This window comes from Thermobia domestica, chromosome 16, assembly GCF_964235325.1.
Source record: "Thermobia domestica chromosome 16, izTheDome1.hap1.1, whole genome shotgun sequence".
Lineage (NCBI taxonomy): Eukaryota > Metazoa > Arthropoda > Insecta > Zygentoma > Lepismatidae > Thermobia > Thermobia domestica.
The window spans coordinates 41,575,987-41,593,325 of NC_137469.1; the positions used below are offsets into that span (position 1 = coordinate 41,575,987).

Below are 17,339 nucleotides of genomic sequence, written 5' to 3' on the forward strand. Positions count from 1 at the left end.
AAAAATATACTACAGTCTTACTGAATTTGTTATTTCGGAAAAAGTTACAAGAGTAAGCCATAAGGTGTGCAATATTCTGGTACATACCGTTGTTCATTACAGAACAAAGAAAGATTGTTAACATAAAAATATAGCCCTCCGTATTGGACTGTCTGCTGCCAGCTTTTCCGATGCCACGCCTCGTCCTTAGAGGCTAAGAAGTCAGTCACTGCTGTTTCCACCACCTGCTGATTGGTGAAGATCGTGATTTTAGGAAATGGTCCATGGACCAAAGCAGGTAGTAGTAAATTGAAGGGGCAAGGTTAGGACTATATGCCACATATGGCATCAGTTCGGTGCAATAAAGTTCCTGAATTTTTGTCTTCGTTTTTCGAGACGATTGTAGTTTCGTTTTGATCTGTTGCATCAGGGTGCGTTTTCAATTCACCAATGTAGGATATTATTTGGCGTAGTGCAGCATACATCCGCTTCAGCTGTTCAGAATAAAGATCGGCATTGATGATACGAACGTTAGGGAACGCAGTGAATTACCCCTCTAGTTCTATCATACACAGAGCCTGTAAACGGTCCTGTTAGGCGGCCAGTTCTTGAAGTTAACACTCGCTTACAAAGGGTTATCTCCACAACACCCGCTTATCTTTCGACCCGTTTCTAGAAACTCCCATCACTCGAATTTTGCAAGTTGTCTGCATACATTCACTGTCTCCTGGGTTTGAGCTGGTGACAATTCATATGGCACAGTGCAGCAACTCTTGATGATCTTCCCGACTTCGTGAAAATAACGCACTACAGTGTAGTAGGACATGAGTTGGTTTGACAATCGTCGTGTATCGTTGAAGGTGGATTGATTTTCTTCAATGTAGTATCGTATGACCTCAAAATGTTACCCTGGGATGGCCGAACCTTGGCTGATCTTCGATATTTTTACAACCTGTACTAAGGTTGAATCAACTATTTGCTGTGCAGTGATACTCTGTACCGTCACTTCTCACATAATAGTTTTGAGTTGCGTCTGCAGCGTTATGCCCGCCTTCGAACTACTACAGTAACAGTTTGCGTATCAGAAGTTATTGAGCATTCATCGTCACTGCTGTTAAAAACTGACTTAAGATACTGAAGATGTAGCTGCCTCCATGATAATTACTCTGCTGCCACTATCCCATGGACCAGTTCGACGTTTTTACTATCGATCACGTCACATATATTCGCCTGTTTTTAGGTTTGTCCAAATATTGCAAGACTTATGATAACCGTCGTAGATTAAAATGTATTTAAATGAATTCTAAAATAAAGCACGAGTAGAAAAATATTTGATGACGAGCAATTGCGTCGAGAATCTCCTAAAACAAGGAGATGGATTGTCGCCATTACTATTTAACTAGCAGAATATCCGTCTTCGCACGGGGTGAATACATTTCATTTGGATCTAAACAGCATCGGAAGTGTCACTGTACATCTCAGCGACCCCAAAAACTAGACAATGGATACTAATATCGGTAATTTTCGATAATTTTTATATATATATCTTCCCCTCCCTCAAGTTGTGGGTCTGAATTTGGATTTAAACTCCATCTGAAGTGTCACTGTTCACCTCAGCGACTCCGAAAACTGTGGATTCGACACTAATATCGGTCATTTCAGCCCCTCCCCTAAGTTGCACCATCAAAGTAAAATGATAAAACCCATCCCAGGCCCAAACCTCATCTATGATTTGATCAAGATCGGTTGGGTGGTTCAAGAGTTAAGTCACAAATATAGTCATTTCATTTTTCTGTATCTAGATTACTTCTCGACAAAACAACACGAACTAAATGTCGATTCAGACTCGACAAAGAAGTACAGAGGGTTATGGTGTGGATCATTAGAAAACTCATCACAATGTTAGACCCAAAACATAAGCCAGCGAGAAATGGCAGTCTACGTATAGTTAGCGTTCGTCCTTCGCAGTCAGGATTTTAGCCCTAAATCTCATCTTCGCAACTAAAGTTTGCTTAGGTTTCCAGTGTGAAATACTGCAGAACAGTATCTATGACAGTGATGGAACTGGTTACAAACTTCGTAATCCGAAGCAGTCAGACCCGTGACCCATTGATGACGAAACATAATCGTACAGAGGGAGTATTATGAGGCTACTATTGAAATTCTAACTGAATGGTTTTCTTCCAAAATCTATAATTTTCTTTCTCTTATTGTGTATGTTAAACTGTTGCATGAAAGTAGTAAGTTCAAGCCCACATTAAATCATGTTCTAAAAATGTATGTAAATGGAAATTACGGAAGGTAGTTTCAGCTTTATGGTAACTTATTCCTCCCTGGGCAGCAGGACTCAACACACCCGAGAAGTTAATGCGGGTAGTTGGAAAATATGTGTTGAACTTACACGGCTGGCGGCCATTGAGTACGACCTTTTGGGAACCCTTTGCAACTTTGGTTATACGTAGTTACAACAAATTAAGTAACCAATAAATATATGAGAATTAGGACTGTTTCCGTCTGTCGTAACAAACGGATCAATGCTTGTTGTGTCGCAACAAAACTGGCATACCTAATTGCTGGGCTCTTCAATTTTGAACATCGTAGATATCGGAAGTCGTCAAAAAGTGCGTTCCTTGGTGTGACATGAGAACCAGTAGTCTTAAAGAAGAGGAGTAGGGGTATATAATGTTCCGCTGCGACCACAAATCGTATAACACCTCAAGATTGACATTTAGTAAAGAAGCATACGGTTCGACTCCGTCGCTCACATGGAGAGGGTAACTGAGTCATGGTCGTTAGTATTATTGCTATAATACAAAACTTTACACAGAATATACAACCAATACGGCATATTACCAGGCGAACATTTTGAAGATACTGTACTGCTTTGATATTCTATCGCTTTTCGGCAGCAACATATCTCACGTCATTCTTGAGGACAGGGTGTCCAGTCATAAGGTAGTGATGTACACTGTGTTCCTTTCCTCTTGAGGCCGATAGTGTGCCGGAAAAGCACCGGCAGGTGATATGGCAATTGGCCGCAAGATCAGTTTGGGTCCGTAAGCACTATAGGTAGTACGAAGTAAATAACGTTAGCATTCCGGTTCAATAACTTAAAAAGTTCGTTACTGAATTCTCTGTCTGTATGTCTGTCTGTTATTTGCGAACTATTATTATTATTATTATTATTATTATTATTATTATTATTATTATTATTATTATTATTATTATTATTATTATTATTATTATTATTAATTTTGAGCCCTCCATTCGATAGAGCATCAAACAGAAAATGATGTAATTTTTCGCGTCACTCTTACCGTTTCCGAGATATTGGCCAAAAAATGGCCGATTTCCGGAGATTTAAGGAGCCATATCTCGGGAACCGTAAGTTATACAGAAATTATATAGGTGTTGATCAATATCTAAGAGGATAGTGAACATTTTGGTATCAAATAGTAACCGGTGGCCACTGTCCAACTAGCACTGGTTTGGCCAGTAGCCACCAGTTAATGTCGGTACCAAAATGTTAACCATTCTCTTAGGTATTAACACCAATATCATTTCTGTATGACTTATCGTTTCCGAAATATTAACCAAAAAATAGTTTCGATTTCGGGAGATTTAAGAAGCCATATCTCGAACCGTAAGTCATAGAGAGATATTGGTGTTGATCAATACCTAAGAGAATATTGACCATTTTGGTAACCGGTGCCAACTGGCCACTGGCGAACTGTCCGCCGTTCCTCAGATATTGGCAGGAAAAGTTCGAATTTCGGGAGATTTAAGGAGCCATATTTCGGGGAACCATAAGTCATAGAGAGATTATATTTTGCGAGAAAAAGAAGGTGCGGATAAAAAGACTTACTTTAACACAGGAACAATCACAGTTATCCTTCCCGTACCATCTCTCCATTCTTTTTAAGTTCGTTCTAACAGTGCTCTTGGAGCATTCTCAACTGGTTTTCTTAATCTAATGACAGTCTAAGGTAATATTTCACGTTAAAACTGAAACTAGATGAACGAAAGTAAGTTATTTTCTTCTCGCTATCAGTCGAGAGAGCTGTCCGGTTATTATCACGATAGCCTCATTCCCAGCCCCTGATCAAAACATTCAGTGTGAGATACAATAAATTTCTCAATTGTGTTAGTGTTGTTGCTGTTCTTCCGAGTGCGATGTGTGTATAAATTCCGAATAAAATTTCATTGTAGGCATTGTACAGTGTATGAATTACTGCAGATAAAATGGGGAAATTAATTGCTATTAAGGTGTATATGTATTCCAGTTCTTATGAGATCTTTTGGTAATCTAAACCAGGTTTCTCCCTTAGCGATATCTTACAGTATGGGCCGATAATACCTCGAACTCACTAACCGTATATGGGGCGATTTTTACTTGAAGCGGGAATGTATGCAGTCCCTTTTACAGACATCGTTTTAAATCACCTTATGCAGTTTTCGTGGATTTTTGTGGGTTATCGCTGCAACAGGCGTTGGGCCATCGACAGCCTTGCACACCCAACGCTCTTTAGAAAATGTCAAGAGAACACCAGTGTACTTCAACGTAGGCATGCACATCGAGCACAACCACTTACAGTTAAGTTTTTCTTAAGCTGCCAGATTTGTCAAATTCGTTACTATAAACCTGAAATGATCTTGTGTATATATATATATATATATATATATATATATATATATATATATATATATATATATATATATATATATATATATATATATATATATATGTATTTTAGCTTCGTTAATTTTACATTTTTAACGTGTTTTAATTGGTTATTATGATTATTTTCTTTCACAGATTGAAGTAGAAGCCATATTTTCTCTCAACCCAGATCTTGCACCGGCAGTCGATAACCAGAATGTCATTCCAAATAAGCTTTCTCGCGTAAGTACTTAATATGTTTATTTTTATTTTTATGTTTCAATCTTGGAATAGTTTCCCTACTAGTGGTAGTTACATGGTTCCCACGTTTCTGGAAGAGAACTGGAATGTTTAGTTCTTAAGGCTCTTAAAACCACTGGTAAATAATCTGTGAAAATGCTTGAAATTAGTTAGGTAACATGAGCGAAAGAATTAATGAAATAATGTTCTTCGAAACCTCAATAGAGGTTCATGTATTTTTCTTATTACTACTTACTACAACTGAAGAAATGACATAATCCTATGACTCGGGTCATATTAAAGTAATTGATAGCTTTACTATGAGTGATCGTGGAGTTGATTCTATTCGGTACTATTACTGCGAACTACTCTGCGTTCGTTGTCTATGAAGAGTGAAGTGATTCTAACCTTCTGAAAGTACATCGATGCGTCTTATTGTGTGCTATATGCGTTCGTGAGCTTAAAAAATGGTTGTTCAAGGTGCTCGGAAAAAATTCAGGATTTCAGAATTCATGGCCGGAATTTATGATTTCACGAATGATTAAAGTAATAACATGAATAATACAAAGTGTCATGTGTTGATTTGCAATGTTATGTGAGTGGGTGGGGCATGAAACTTAATGAAATTGATTGTTACCATATTAATCTCATCTGTTTTGATGAAATTACATATTAAAGTGCAGTTGTTCGGTTATGATTTTTTTTTTTTTATCAGTTTGCAGTAGGTAAACTGCATTGTAGACTGACTTGTTCAAAATATGTGCGTAATATGGAATACAGTTCTATTCGTACCACATTTCAGTGATTTTTTTGAGGGAGCCGCAGTGGCTCAGTGCTAGAGCGTTCACCTCTGGTGCGTGGGGGTCCCTGGTTCGATCCCAGCTCGCACCAAGTGAACTCTGTGGTGAACAAACACCTTGTGCGTGGGTTTCTTCTGGATTCTCCCGTTTCTTCCCACTTTCTTCATTTCCCTATTTTCATTCATTTCTCATCATCATTTTTAGTACGCATAATCGTTGGACATTTCATTTCATTTCAGTGACGTAATAGCTTCCAAATGTAGACCAAACTTTGATATTAATTTTATTCTATTCTAAATATGCGGTGTAATTGAAATGCTTCATATTTTCTTTTTTAGCTTGGTTGATATATGCTCGATTTGACATTAATTCGTTCCTTAAAAATGATATTAAATGAAATTTTATGTCGTATTGCTGTAGAACAACGGAGATGGATAACTAATGAAAAAGAATGATTATGAAATTATTAGTGGAATGAGAATGTAAGAAAACGGGAAAACTCTGAGAAAAATTATGATCCGTTGTTCTTCAGAAACTCACTTGGCCAGGATCGAACGAAGGACCCCTCGCACTAGATGTGAGTGCTCTACCGGTTAACACCGTGCCCCCAATTAGCTCTTTAACAATATATATATATATATATATATATATATATATATATTTGTAATTGGCAGTTGAGGATAGATGTGATATTCTATGTATTCGCTTTTATTCAATTTCTACAGTTTTCGGTCCCTCCCTGCAGGTGTTAAATTGTAGGTCCATGTTTCATACAGCCTCTGTGCTGAAAAGGGATGTTGAATACCTACAAACATTTTCAAATGAACTCAGATTGTAATCTTGGTGAGACTATTCGAATGCAGTTTCTGTCAATTCAATTTATAAACAATCAGTTTCTCAAGTTACAGAAAACAATGCGTTAAAAATCGCTAACAGTGACGATTAAGATGGCACAAGGTTGCTTTTGAGCAGGTTAGGGTCAAAATTGGAATCTATCTTAAAATAACATGTATAAATATTATGGGGAGCAAGTTCTGCAAAAGACTTACCTATAAACGACATTATTCTGTTACCTCGTTTTGATTTTTAAAGAGACTGTTATTCGTAAATATTTTATCAAAATCATTTTTTTCTTAATTAAAAAAGAAGCAAAACTGAAAGACCCATAAAAAATAGGATATTACACAGTTTATACATAAAATATCAGGGTTTTAATTTGATATAGTGCATGTCTACAGTATTTATTCACAACCAAAAACAAAAGAGATACCCCCAAACAGAAAACCTTCAGTGTGTAGTTTGTAAATGTAAATATGTAGTGTGTGTTTCGTAGAAAATATAATTATGATCTCCCAAGTAACATTTGTCACTTTGAAATCACCGGTTGTCTTCGTAAGGGAGAGTGTACGGGACGACCAAAATTGATTGAAGAGAATGTTGAACGTATGGTTCCCTTTTTTGTGTAGTCAATAATAATAATAATATATTGAAAGTCCAGTCGCGAACTAATAATACCGGTGATAAGAATATGGAAGGTTTTTAAGAGATGTTGGTGCTGCAGCATAAATGTGAAATCTTTGAAAAGTTAGTGCTTACATAGTTTCTTCAGTGTTTTTGGTCATAACACTCTTGTCAATACCTACTTGTTTTTATTTCGGTTTCCATATGTTGCATGTGAATTTTTAATCCTTACGAACTAAATATAAATGCTGCAAGAACCTTCGATTTGCTGGAATTTTGTCATTGGAGAGTCGTGGGAACCATGTAAATGGCGGACCTAATAAATTTATAGATTGACACTACCTTTATGATTTAGTTAATTAAAGTTAAGAAGTTGTAGGATAAATTTATTTTTTTCCTTTTAGACATTCGATATATAAGAAAATGAGTTATTAAGAAATCACTAATTATGTCCAATTTATTTATTATATTTCTACGTTTTGCATGATAATTTTAATCCTAAGTCGCCAATAATATAAGGTGCATATATTTTATACTTACTATTACATGAATATTATTTCAGATTTTGTCATCCAGCTCTGCTTGTATTAGCCAGAGGTTCAGTATTGATCTGATTATGGAATTATCTCTAAATAGTTCCGGCTAATGTAACAGTGTATCAGCTGTACCTGTTGTAGTATTCATTAATAGCAATGTGTCACCTCTACCTTTTATTTCTTGATGTCTCGTTGATTATCGCTTTAACGGATTAAATTCCAGCGTTATAGTATTGTACGGATGTTCTATCGCAAAGGTTAAATATATTTTATTATATATACTACCGGTTAATTATATATTACCGGGATTTTTAACATTAATGTAATCTAAGATTTTGATATCAATTTAATTACCACTTTAATCGATCGCGATATTAATTTGATGCGAGAAAATGTCCATTTTGGTTATTTACACCTTTTTTATATATATAATCGCATATGATTCGTTCGATGCTTAATTAAATCGCGTTCGATGCTCAATTAAAACATAAATAAGCAAAATGGTAGAGACTTTCTAACACTACATTGGTATCATACGTGATTACCAGTTTGCTTATTTATATTGTAGAGATTTCCTCACATCGAACTAATATCGCGATCGATTAAAGGAGTAATTAAAATGATATCAAAATCTTAGACAACATTAATGTTAGATTCCAGTAAAATATATATAATTTCAAACTTTTATGATATGACATCCGTACAATACTAAAACGCTCGAATTTAATCCGTTAAAGACTTACGAGACTCATACACGCAGACACATGCTTGAAAAAACCTTCCAACATGCATGAAAAATGATAAACTCAAAGGCAAGTTGATCGTGTATGGCCTTGTTCATGCATGTGGAAAGTATTTAAAATCTTCTGTAAACATGCATGATGGTTTTGCTGTTCTTCGTGCATGTTTACCGTATATGTGCTCGTTCATGCAAGGTGGTTGTTTTATATTTAGGTTCACCAATCACGACAGCGGAAGAAACCACGTGACACTTTCATCAGATTCATTCATCTACTAAGTTGAACAGCAAATTGGTACGTGTGTGGACAAAAAAATCTTCCAACATGCATGATGAAAAAATTATTTCATGCAAGTGTGTGTGCGTATGGCCCGCAATAATAAGAAGAAAATGGTAGAAAAAGTGGTACATTGCTACTTTCATTAAACTTGGGTACCTAATTCTTTAGTCCACTGTTTGTCCGAACGAATGAGAATCAGTTTCAATTGCAGATCTTTCATAACATATTAATTTAAGATAGAGAACAGTCACTGTAATTAATCGATTCAAAAAATTCTATCACAAGTACTCCACTTCCGTACGTTGACTCCACATAAGCGAACCACATCCTTGGTGCCACATACTATTGGATTCAGTTCGCGTTGCTTGCTATCCTGATAAGTGTGTTCGCATTATTCTGTCTTCAGGTAAAATACAAGATTGACGCCTTAAATTAATGCCACTGTTTTGTGGATAGTTCATATAGGAAAATATACAGGGTGTTTCAAAAAACACCGACAACGTTTGGGAGGTGATTCCTGACACCAAGATAAGACGAAAAGTATAGACCAACCAGGGTATTCAAATGCTTCCTTTCGGATTTATAGGCTGCCGAAAACATGAAAAAGTGGACTTTAAAAGCCCATAACTCCAATACTATGGGACCTACCGTAGTCGGGTTAAGACTTTATTTAGAAACTAGTATGTGCCCCATCCAAATACCCATGTTTCGGAATCCTGTAGTACTTCCATAACAATTTTTCTAGAAGTAGTTGATGAATACTTCAAATTATATGCCCGTTCCTAACCTATCTCTATAAAAATTGTTGCGTGAGTATCATATGATCCTGAAACATGTATTTTTGGACTGCGTACATATTAGTTCCTAAGGTATCAACTCGACTACGGTACAGGTAGGTTCTATAGTTTTGGAACTTTGGATCTTTAAAGTTCTCCCCCCCCCCCCCCCCCCATGTTTTGGGCAGCCTGTAACTCCGAAAGGAAGCATTTGTGCACCCAGATTGGTGTATACTTTTCGTATTATGTCAGGAATCACCTCCCATACGTTGTCGATGTTGTTTTGAAACACCCTGTATATTAAGTTGCAGATGGTTACAGTCTAGTTACGGAATTCGTATTTTAATAATATTACTATTAGTTGCATGATATATTTGATGCTGAAAAGGTATTTCGGTATGGTAACAGTATTTGCAGGTTTTATAACGTTGAGATCGAACTACACGAAGTGGCTGGAAGCTGTACATTTTCAATTGATCCTTTCGCTCCCTTACAAATAATGATCATAAAATTTCCGATGTTTCACTGCTTTTGGTTCCTGTGTAGTTCGATCTTTACAACAGCGGTTAGAATTGCATGGCGTGCTTCTACCAGCCAGCTTGAGAATTAACATAGTAATGATTTCTTATAATCTGCCCAGGTTAGCATACAGCTCGTGCATGTAGGTATTTTCTGAAGCAAGTTATCGCCTTATATAATACAGTAAAATGCTTAACTTATGCTTTCGAAGGTTATATGTTACTTGCTGCTAGGAATAGCAGAAATATTTTATCTTCATTAATTAACAGAAATAACCTTAATGATCATCATGATGTTTTAGTCGAAAATAGTTTCAGAATTTACCTAAAAGTGATCACTACACTTCACACTACAATGAATTCAACATTTTAAGCGCAAAGGCCAAAATTAGATGTTTTACTCCGTGGTCAGCAGCCTTCAATGTCGTATTGAATAACACGTGAAGTGGCATTAATATATATATGCACATGGCCTCAGTGGTAGAGCGTTCTCCTTTGGTTCAATCCCAGCCCGTGCCGAGTGAGTTATTGGTGGGCAGACATGCGTGCGTGTATTTTTCTGGGGGTTCTTACGTTTCCCTTCTCCACTTCCTTCATGTCACCATTATTGCTCATCATTACAGTCTCCCTTAGCCTCGGTGCATCATCTGGGGAGAGGTGTTAAAGTTAAAAATAAAAAGTCTGTATAGAACGTATGAACATGATGCTTAAAGTGTTTTTAAAAGGAATCAAAAATCGTAGCAAGAAATAAGTAGGGGAAATCGATTGTTTTGAGGTAATTTTTGATCAGATGAAATTGAAGAACATTGCGATTATAAATTTACTCTGCAAAAATTGTATTTTTATTAGCGGATCGATCTGATAATACGCTGTTTACAAGAATGTAAGGTTGAAGAATACTGAGCTTGTTCAGTATTATTGAGTGATGTATTCTTACAGGTAAAACATTACTGTAAGATTACGTATATCCTTATCAATGACAATTCACTTACGCACTTTGACCAGTATTTTTGGTACGCAATTATGGGAACTAATTTAGCATTTTTAATGTTGGAAGAAATGTTACCCATCCTGTAATTCATAAGTATGGATCACTGCTGTGTATAAAACTGAATTAGTACGTTATGATGGTTGTACAGTAATCACTTCAATTCACGAATCTTTGAACTCCTGAGATAATGCAGTGACTCGATGCCTTATATGCATAGTATTTTAGTGTAACAAAACAGATAGCATGCGCCTCTCCTTCGTACGGGTTCTGGTGAGAGTTTATCAACGTTGAATTTTCAGTGGTTACAAACTTCATAAGATAATTAGGGAGCTACAGTAGCCTACGCAGAATTTCATGAAGGATGGGAGGGGGTTTCAAGAACTCAATTTCGTCCCTTCAGGACAAGATGGTATATCTTTCACCTTTACGGTCCTTTTCAGTTTTTCTGAGTTTGAAGTGATTTATTAAATTACGGTATTTGGTTTTTAGTTTATTAGAGATTATCATGCTGTCACAAAGAAATATGTCGATCGTCGAAATGAACAAAAATAGATGTCTAGTCCCACTCGACAAAGAACCATAAAGGGTAGTAAATGTTCATTTTTCCATAATAAGCAAACCCAAAAAGCCCCGTTGCTCACGCCACTGGGAGCTATTTAATACGCGACATCTGAATTGGTGTCTGGCGTTAAGCAATGAACTCGCGACTCGCTGTTGTCAAATGTCTTGAAGTTTGCTTTTAGCGGACAAATATTGTGACATATTGACCTGACTAAGAACGTATTGTATGTTGACCGAACCGGTACTGTCGCACATCGTTGGCAACATCATTGTAAGCGGATTGGTTGACATCAGAACAGAGCTTAAGGACAAATGTCAATTCGGCTGTACTGCACCAATAAGAAGTAGCAAAGTCCTGTTTAGAATGTCAAGATTAATGTCATTGGGAGTCCTACCATTCTACCAATAACCTAGTAGAATGTGCTCAGTCTGGCCTTTTAGGCGTTGATGCCGGGGAATTTTAGTTCCGAACAGTGAGAACACTTTAGTTGGCAAGACTGAAAAGCGAGCTGGTGACATTAATTAAGCGTTTACAACGCTTGGCCGTTGTTAGTGATGTTAGGTGATCACCTATAGTGCGTCAGGCGGGATGTTGGGAACAGACTGTGATGATGCAAAGAGAGAGACCTCAGTTTCAGAGGTCAAATTGTGGGTCTTCCGTCAGTTGGCGTAAGTGCATCGAAGGTGGCCAGTGTAGGATATGTCGCAAGGAACAGCGTTCTAAATGATGATGGCTTTCAGAACTCAGACGAAGAGAAGCCTCAGTGGTGGATAGCCAAAAATCGAAAATAATTGTCAGAAAGACCCTAGAGCCACTTCAGCAAAAGTGACTGTTGAACTTAATCAGCACCAAGACAGCTTATTCGACAATCACAAAATCTGATGTGAGTTATATAACCTGAATATCCGCGGTTGGATTGCAGTTTCCCAAACTGCTTAGTATCGTCATCAACTCTTTCACGCGAACAAAATTGTTCCGAAAACAAGTGCAAAGTGGACTAGTGATTATAGGAACGCATAATATGGTTTAATGAGTCATTTTTTGACCTTCCTTTCAACTCCGGAGCTGACGTCCTCGTCCAGCCTTACTGACATGTGCTCCTCTGCATGAGGAATGGTATACAGTATTACCATAATATCCATTCATGATTTATTTATCTGCCCTTCACAACGAATAGACGGCTGTTCTGCAGCAGACTAATTATAGTCCCATACTGTATATTAATTAGGTTAAGTTCCATTTTCTTCAGTTTCCATAATTTTGATGATAATATTCCTTCAAATGCTCTGTGTTAATTCTTATGTAGTAATAACATACAGGCAGTAATGGCGGTATTCTAAATATTTCTCCCTGTTTTTATCTTGCAAACTTCCCGCTCATCAGCCGTACTCGTAATTCATACACTAATTTTCTCGGGCTTTCATAAAACAGACATCAAACTACCATTTGTGGGCTTATAATAGTGCTTGTCGTGGTAGTCGAGCTATTTTGGTGATATATCTACAATAAAACTTGCTATTGGTAATACAGAAGGATAAATGTCACAAAGAATTGATACATTTTTTACATGAAGCTTTAAATTGTCTTGGAACTATGGAATTGTCATTATTCTGTCCTCTTGTTACAGTTTTCAGCAACTAATACGCTATACTGTAGGTTTATTATTATTATTATTATTATTAAAGTTAAGGCACACAGAGTGAATATCAGAAATATGATCCAGTTTAGCAGATTTGTTATACAAGTGTCATCGAAACAAGGTTTCATATTCAGTAGACCTCCGTTAATCCGAACTGAGCTTCGATAAAGGAGGAACATACGTATAACCTAGATAAATCCCGTATACCTAAGTATTAGCCTATATAAATCAGCTAATAATTTCATCTTCAGTGCTGTATATATCTATATAGAGAATCATTTCAGTGTTTTCCCTTATTATAACATGGCCAATCATTAGGTTATGAACTTTTATAACTAACGAGTATCGGTATGTTGAAGTTAAATCGCCAGGATCTGTTGGACTTCGGTCTTTTCTGTTGGTTCATCTGAAGGCTCTTATTATCTATTAAAAAGGTTAGTTGCAGATTTTAAGCTAGTAATGCACTATAGTATTTTACACTGTAGGCTTATTTCTGGATTTGATTATCTAGTAACTAGTACATGTATTTTGTGTGCGCGTGATTCCCTATAAGAGTACATTGAATGATGCTTGTAGTATCGTCCTGTTGTAGCGTAACAGCTGAATAGAATGTAAACACAAATGAGCCACTTTTGATACGCCATTCTGTTAGTTCTTTTTAGTTGAAAAGTTCGTTTGTTATAATTTGCTTGTTTTCAATAATTACTCATAACAGCATATGAGGAAGTGGCCGGTATAAAGTGTATCATTCGCTGCTTCATCTTTTCGGTATCTTTGACACATTGTACTGAATGTCATAAAATAATATCTTAAATTGTGTAGTGTTTTCATTGTAAAAGTTGTATGTATATGCAGCATATGAAGTAAATAATGTGATTTGTTTTAGAGTTTAACATAATCTTGTATTTGAAATAGCAGCTATTTTAAAATATCAAGCATAATTTAAACCGTATTTTTTCAGTGGTTAGCGTACGCGTCTTTGACGCGGTAGAGTGAGTTCGATTCCCGGTGAAAGCTAATGGGGGTTCGGATCCCATGTTAAGTTGTAAGTCCACGTCTCATACAGATTCAGTGTTGAATGGGACGCTAAACTCCAAATCAACATTTTTTTTTTTTCTGAGCTAGGGACATATACTCAGTGATTGCAGCAGTTTCTTTTCGACTGCTACCATAAAGACAAGCACGAACGTAAATGCCATGAATAATTTTGTCTTCTGTCTCGAAAATAGATTGTAATTAACTATGGGAAGTTCTCTGTTTATCAATAAGTAAGGATTTTATCTTTCAATTTTTTCTCTAATATTCTTTGAATGAAACCAAAATTGCAATCCAGCAGATTGAACATCTTAAAGTACAGCTTACGTTATTAATTAGCCTGTAGTACATTTAGATTGTATTTTTCGCGCGGAATTGAGGTATATAATTCGTGAATAGGTTTCAAGAGGGATAAGGGACCATTCTACGTTCAGTTCAGCCTTCGGTTGTGTCACCGACCATGAAAGAAGTTGCGATGGACTTGCTCTCTTGATCATATGTGTAAGAGAATTGCACTGGCTATGGGTGGTGTAGGTCATCCTGGTGTTCATTAAACTACGTTTGAACAGTTCTGGCTGGTGAATTTCAAAAGATGCACCTGGTCATTTTAAATATCTACATAATCACTGCAATAATTCGTTATTATGACCAAGAAAAACCATGAAACTTTAGCTCATACAAACACAGCTGCCGCCATGTTTGACAGAAGCCGTCCGGTACGGATGCTCGTTTGCATATCCGTTTCACAAACTGGTCCTGTTTTAAACAAGCGGAAAGATGACACAATGTACTGTTTTATTCCCTTCCAATCGTTGGTGGCCTGTGATTTATGTCTTACAAGGAACTCCTTGAGTGCGAGGTCGCAAGGGCAATCTCTAGTAAAGCTCACTTGAAAGTATAGTGTGAACAATGATGACAGGAAAAATATTAGCTGCTAATGACACCATATGCATCAGGAGGGCGACAGAAAATACGTGTCCGAGAGCTGCAGAGATCAACCTTCTATGGGATGTATGTATTACAATATGGACATCATCGACAATATGGACACAAAATGGACATCATCAACATTCACGAAATGTTCAAAACAAACCATTAACTTGCACCATGAACACTGAATGAAAAATGACGCGCTGCAATGATCGCAAACGTTCGCACCATCAAGATGGAAGGCGAACAAACCGTTCTGGACTTTCAGCTAGGTATCCACTTTTAAAGAATGCGTATAGAATCATATTGGTGTAACGGGTGCCATCATATGCCATCAGTTCTAATCTTTCCGAACGGTTTGTAACTCCCAAGAAGTTCGCCTTCGATCTTGATGGTGCGAACGCTTGTGATCATTGTAGCGCGTCATTTTTTATTCAGTGTTCATGGTGCAAGTTAATGGTTTGTTTTGAACATTTCGTGAATGTCGACTCGGACACTTATTTTCTGCCGCCCTTCTGATGCATATGGTGTCATTAGCAGCTAATATTTTTCCTGTCATCACTGTTCACACTATACTTTCAAATGAGCTTTACTAGAGATTGCACTTGCGACCTCACACTCAAAGGGTTCCTTATTAGGCATCGTCGTTTTCACTCTATCGCGGTGGTGGTCAGATGTTTCTAAATCTTAGCCTGCCAGCGGATGTTGAATGTACATAGCCATTCTAGAAACAGATTGTTTCAGATACTGATTGAGTTCTGCAATTAATTATATCGCATCAGTTCTAAACTTGTTCAGTGTTCGACGATCCCACTCATTTGTGCTTGGTCTTCGCCCATTCTTTGGTAGTATTTTGCTACGATTTCTGTATGCTGTATCTCCGCGAACACTGTTACTCGGGATGTATCTAACATGCTGATAGCCGTGGATACATGCGCACTAACAATTTTCTCTGAAAAGTGAAGAGTTCTATTTTGCACCACCACCGTTTGGCATGTTGCTCACACGAAAACGTATTATATCACGATGCGTATTAATGACTGTTATCTAACACAGCACACGCAGTCACAGTTCAGAAATGTAGTGTTTTATGTTACACTACATGGGTGTTTACATTATTTTAATCTTTAATACAGCTGTTTGTAAAAATTGCAACACCAAGAAGACACACGTGAGAAGAATGAAATTTATTATAAAAGTTCAGAACTTTGCAACACTTCTTATAATTTCATAGACCATAGCGTGGAGATTTTTCGTTATTCTATCGGAACTCCTATACGTTGTGTGATATGTTGAATGTGTTCTGATGATTTGGCTGCTTTGTTTTTGTATGCGAGTCCACAAGACACTGCTGGAAGACGTGACGAAGAAACTGTCGATCAGTATACCCCATGCTCTTTGGAATGGCTACTGTGCAGGTCAGGTAAGCAGCAGTAGTATCGTCCCTCTAAGACGACTTGCACATAATGGAATACTTATCACTGTGCCGTGCTGAAATTTGACGTCGGTAGTTGTCTGAAGAGAGGGTATGACCTCAACCTCGAGAACTTTCTTGATATAGCTGTTCTTAGTGAAGTGGTTGCTCTTAAGGCCGGCCTTACATTGACGAGAAGCGGAACAACCAAGCCGAGGCTGAGGGAGGCAGGAAAGGATGCAGAGTCTTGAGGGCATTGATCGTCTCCCAATCATAACGCTGTAGAGGCCTTTGCTGAACATGTGTTCGAGTGAATATGCAGTGCGAGGCTTTCTTGCATTTTCTCCAGTATCTCAGTTCAATACACAAACTGGTGCTTCATATAATCAACCTGCATTCGGCCCTTAATGGCTTTTTGTAATCCGTCGGCATATTGCTCTTACCATGATAGTGTTTAACTCCACTGAAACATGTGAGCGATAGGATTCACTTACTTGCCCATTATAGCCAGTTTTTTTTTTTTTTTTTACCAGGTCAATGGAAGTTGACGCAAAGGCATTCGTTAACGCACAAAAGTCTAAACCCCTCCGTCGTCGAGCGAACACCGTAGATAGCGCTGTACGCTTCTCCACATTCATTCTAATAATGTGTGTAATTCTTGGTGGTACATTTGCGCGATCCAATGTCCGATCGCTGCTGTGTACGGTTTTCTTGTATCCAATAATACTTTCACATGTGTATGTATATCTCCTGCCTCTAAAGGTAATGTTTTGCACTAC

At 37.3% G+C, this 17,339-nt stretch overlaps 1 protein-coding gene across 2 annotated transcripts in view; it reads left to right on the forward strand.

Annotated features, from left to right (window-relative positions):
• Klp10A (kinesin-like protein 10A) overlaps positions 1–17,339 on the forward strand; it is a 171,946-nt gene that overhangs the window by 82,314 nt on the left and 72,293 nt on the right. For both annotated transcript variants that reach the window (XM_081742367.1, XM_081742368.1), the window contains exon 3: positions 4,796–4,882. In XM_081742367.1, coding sequence (XP_081598493.1) covers positions 4,796–4,882 — 87 coding nt within the window. The remainder of the gene's footprint in view (positions 1–4,795; positions 4,883–17,339) is intronic.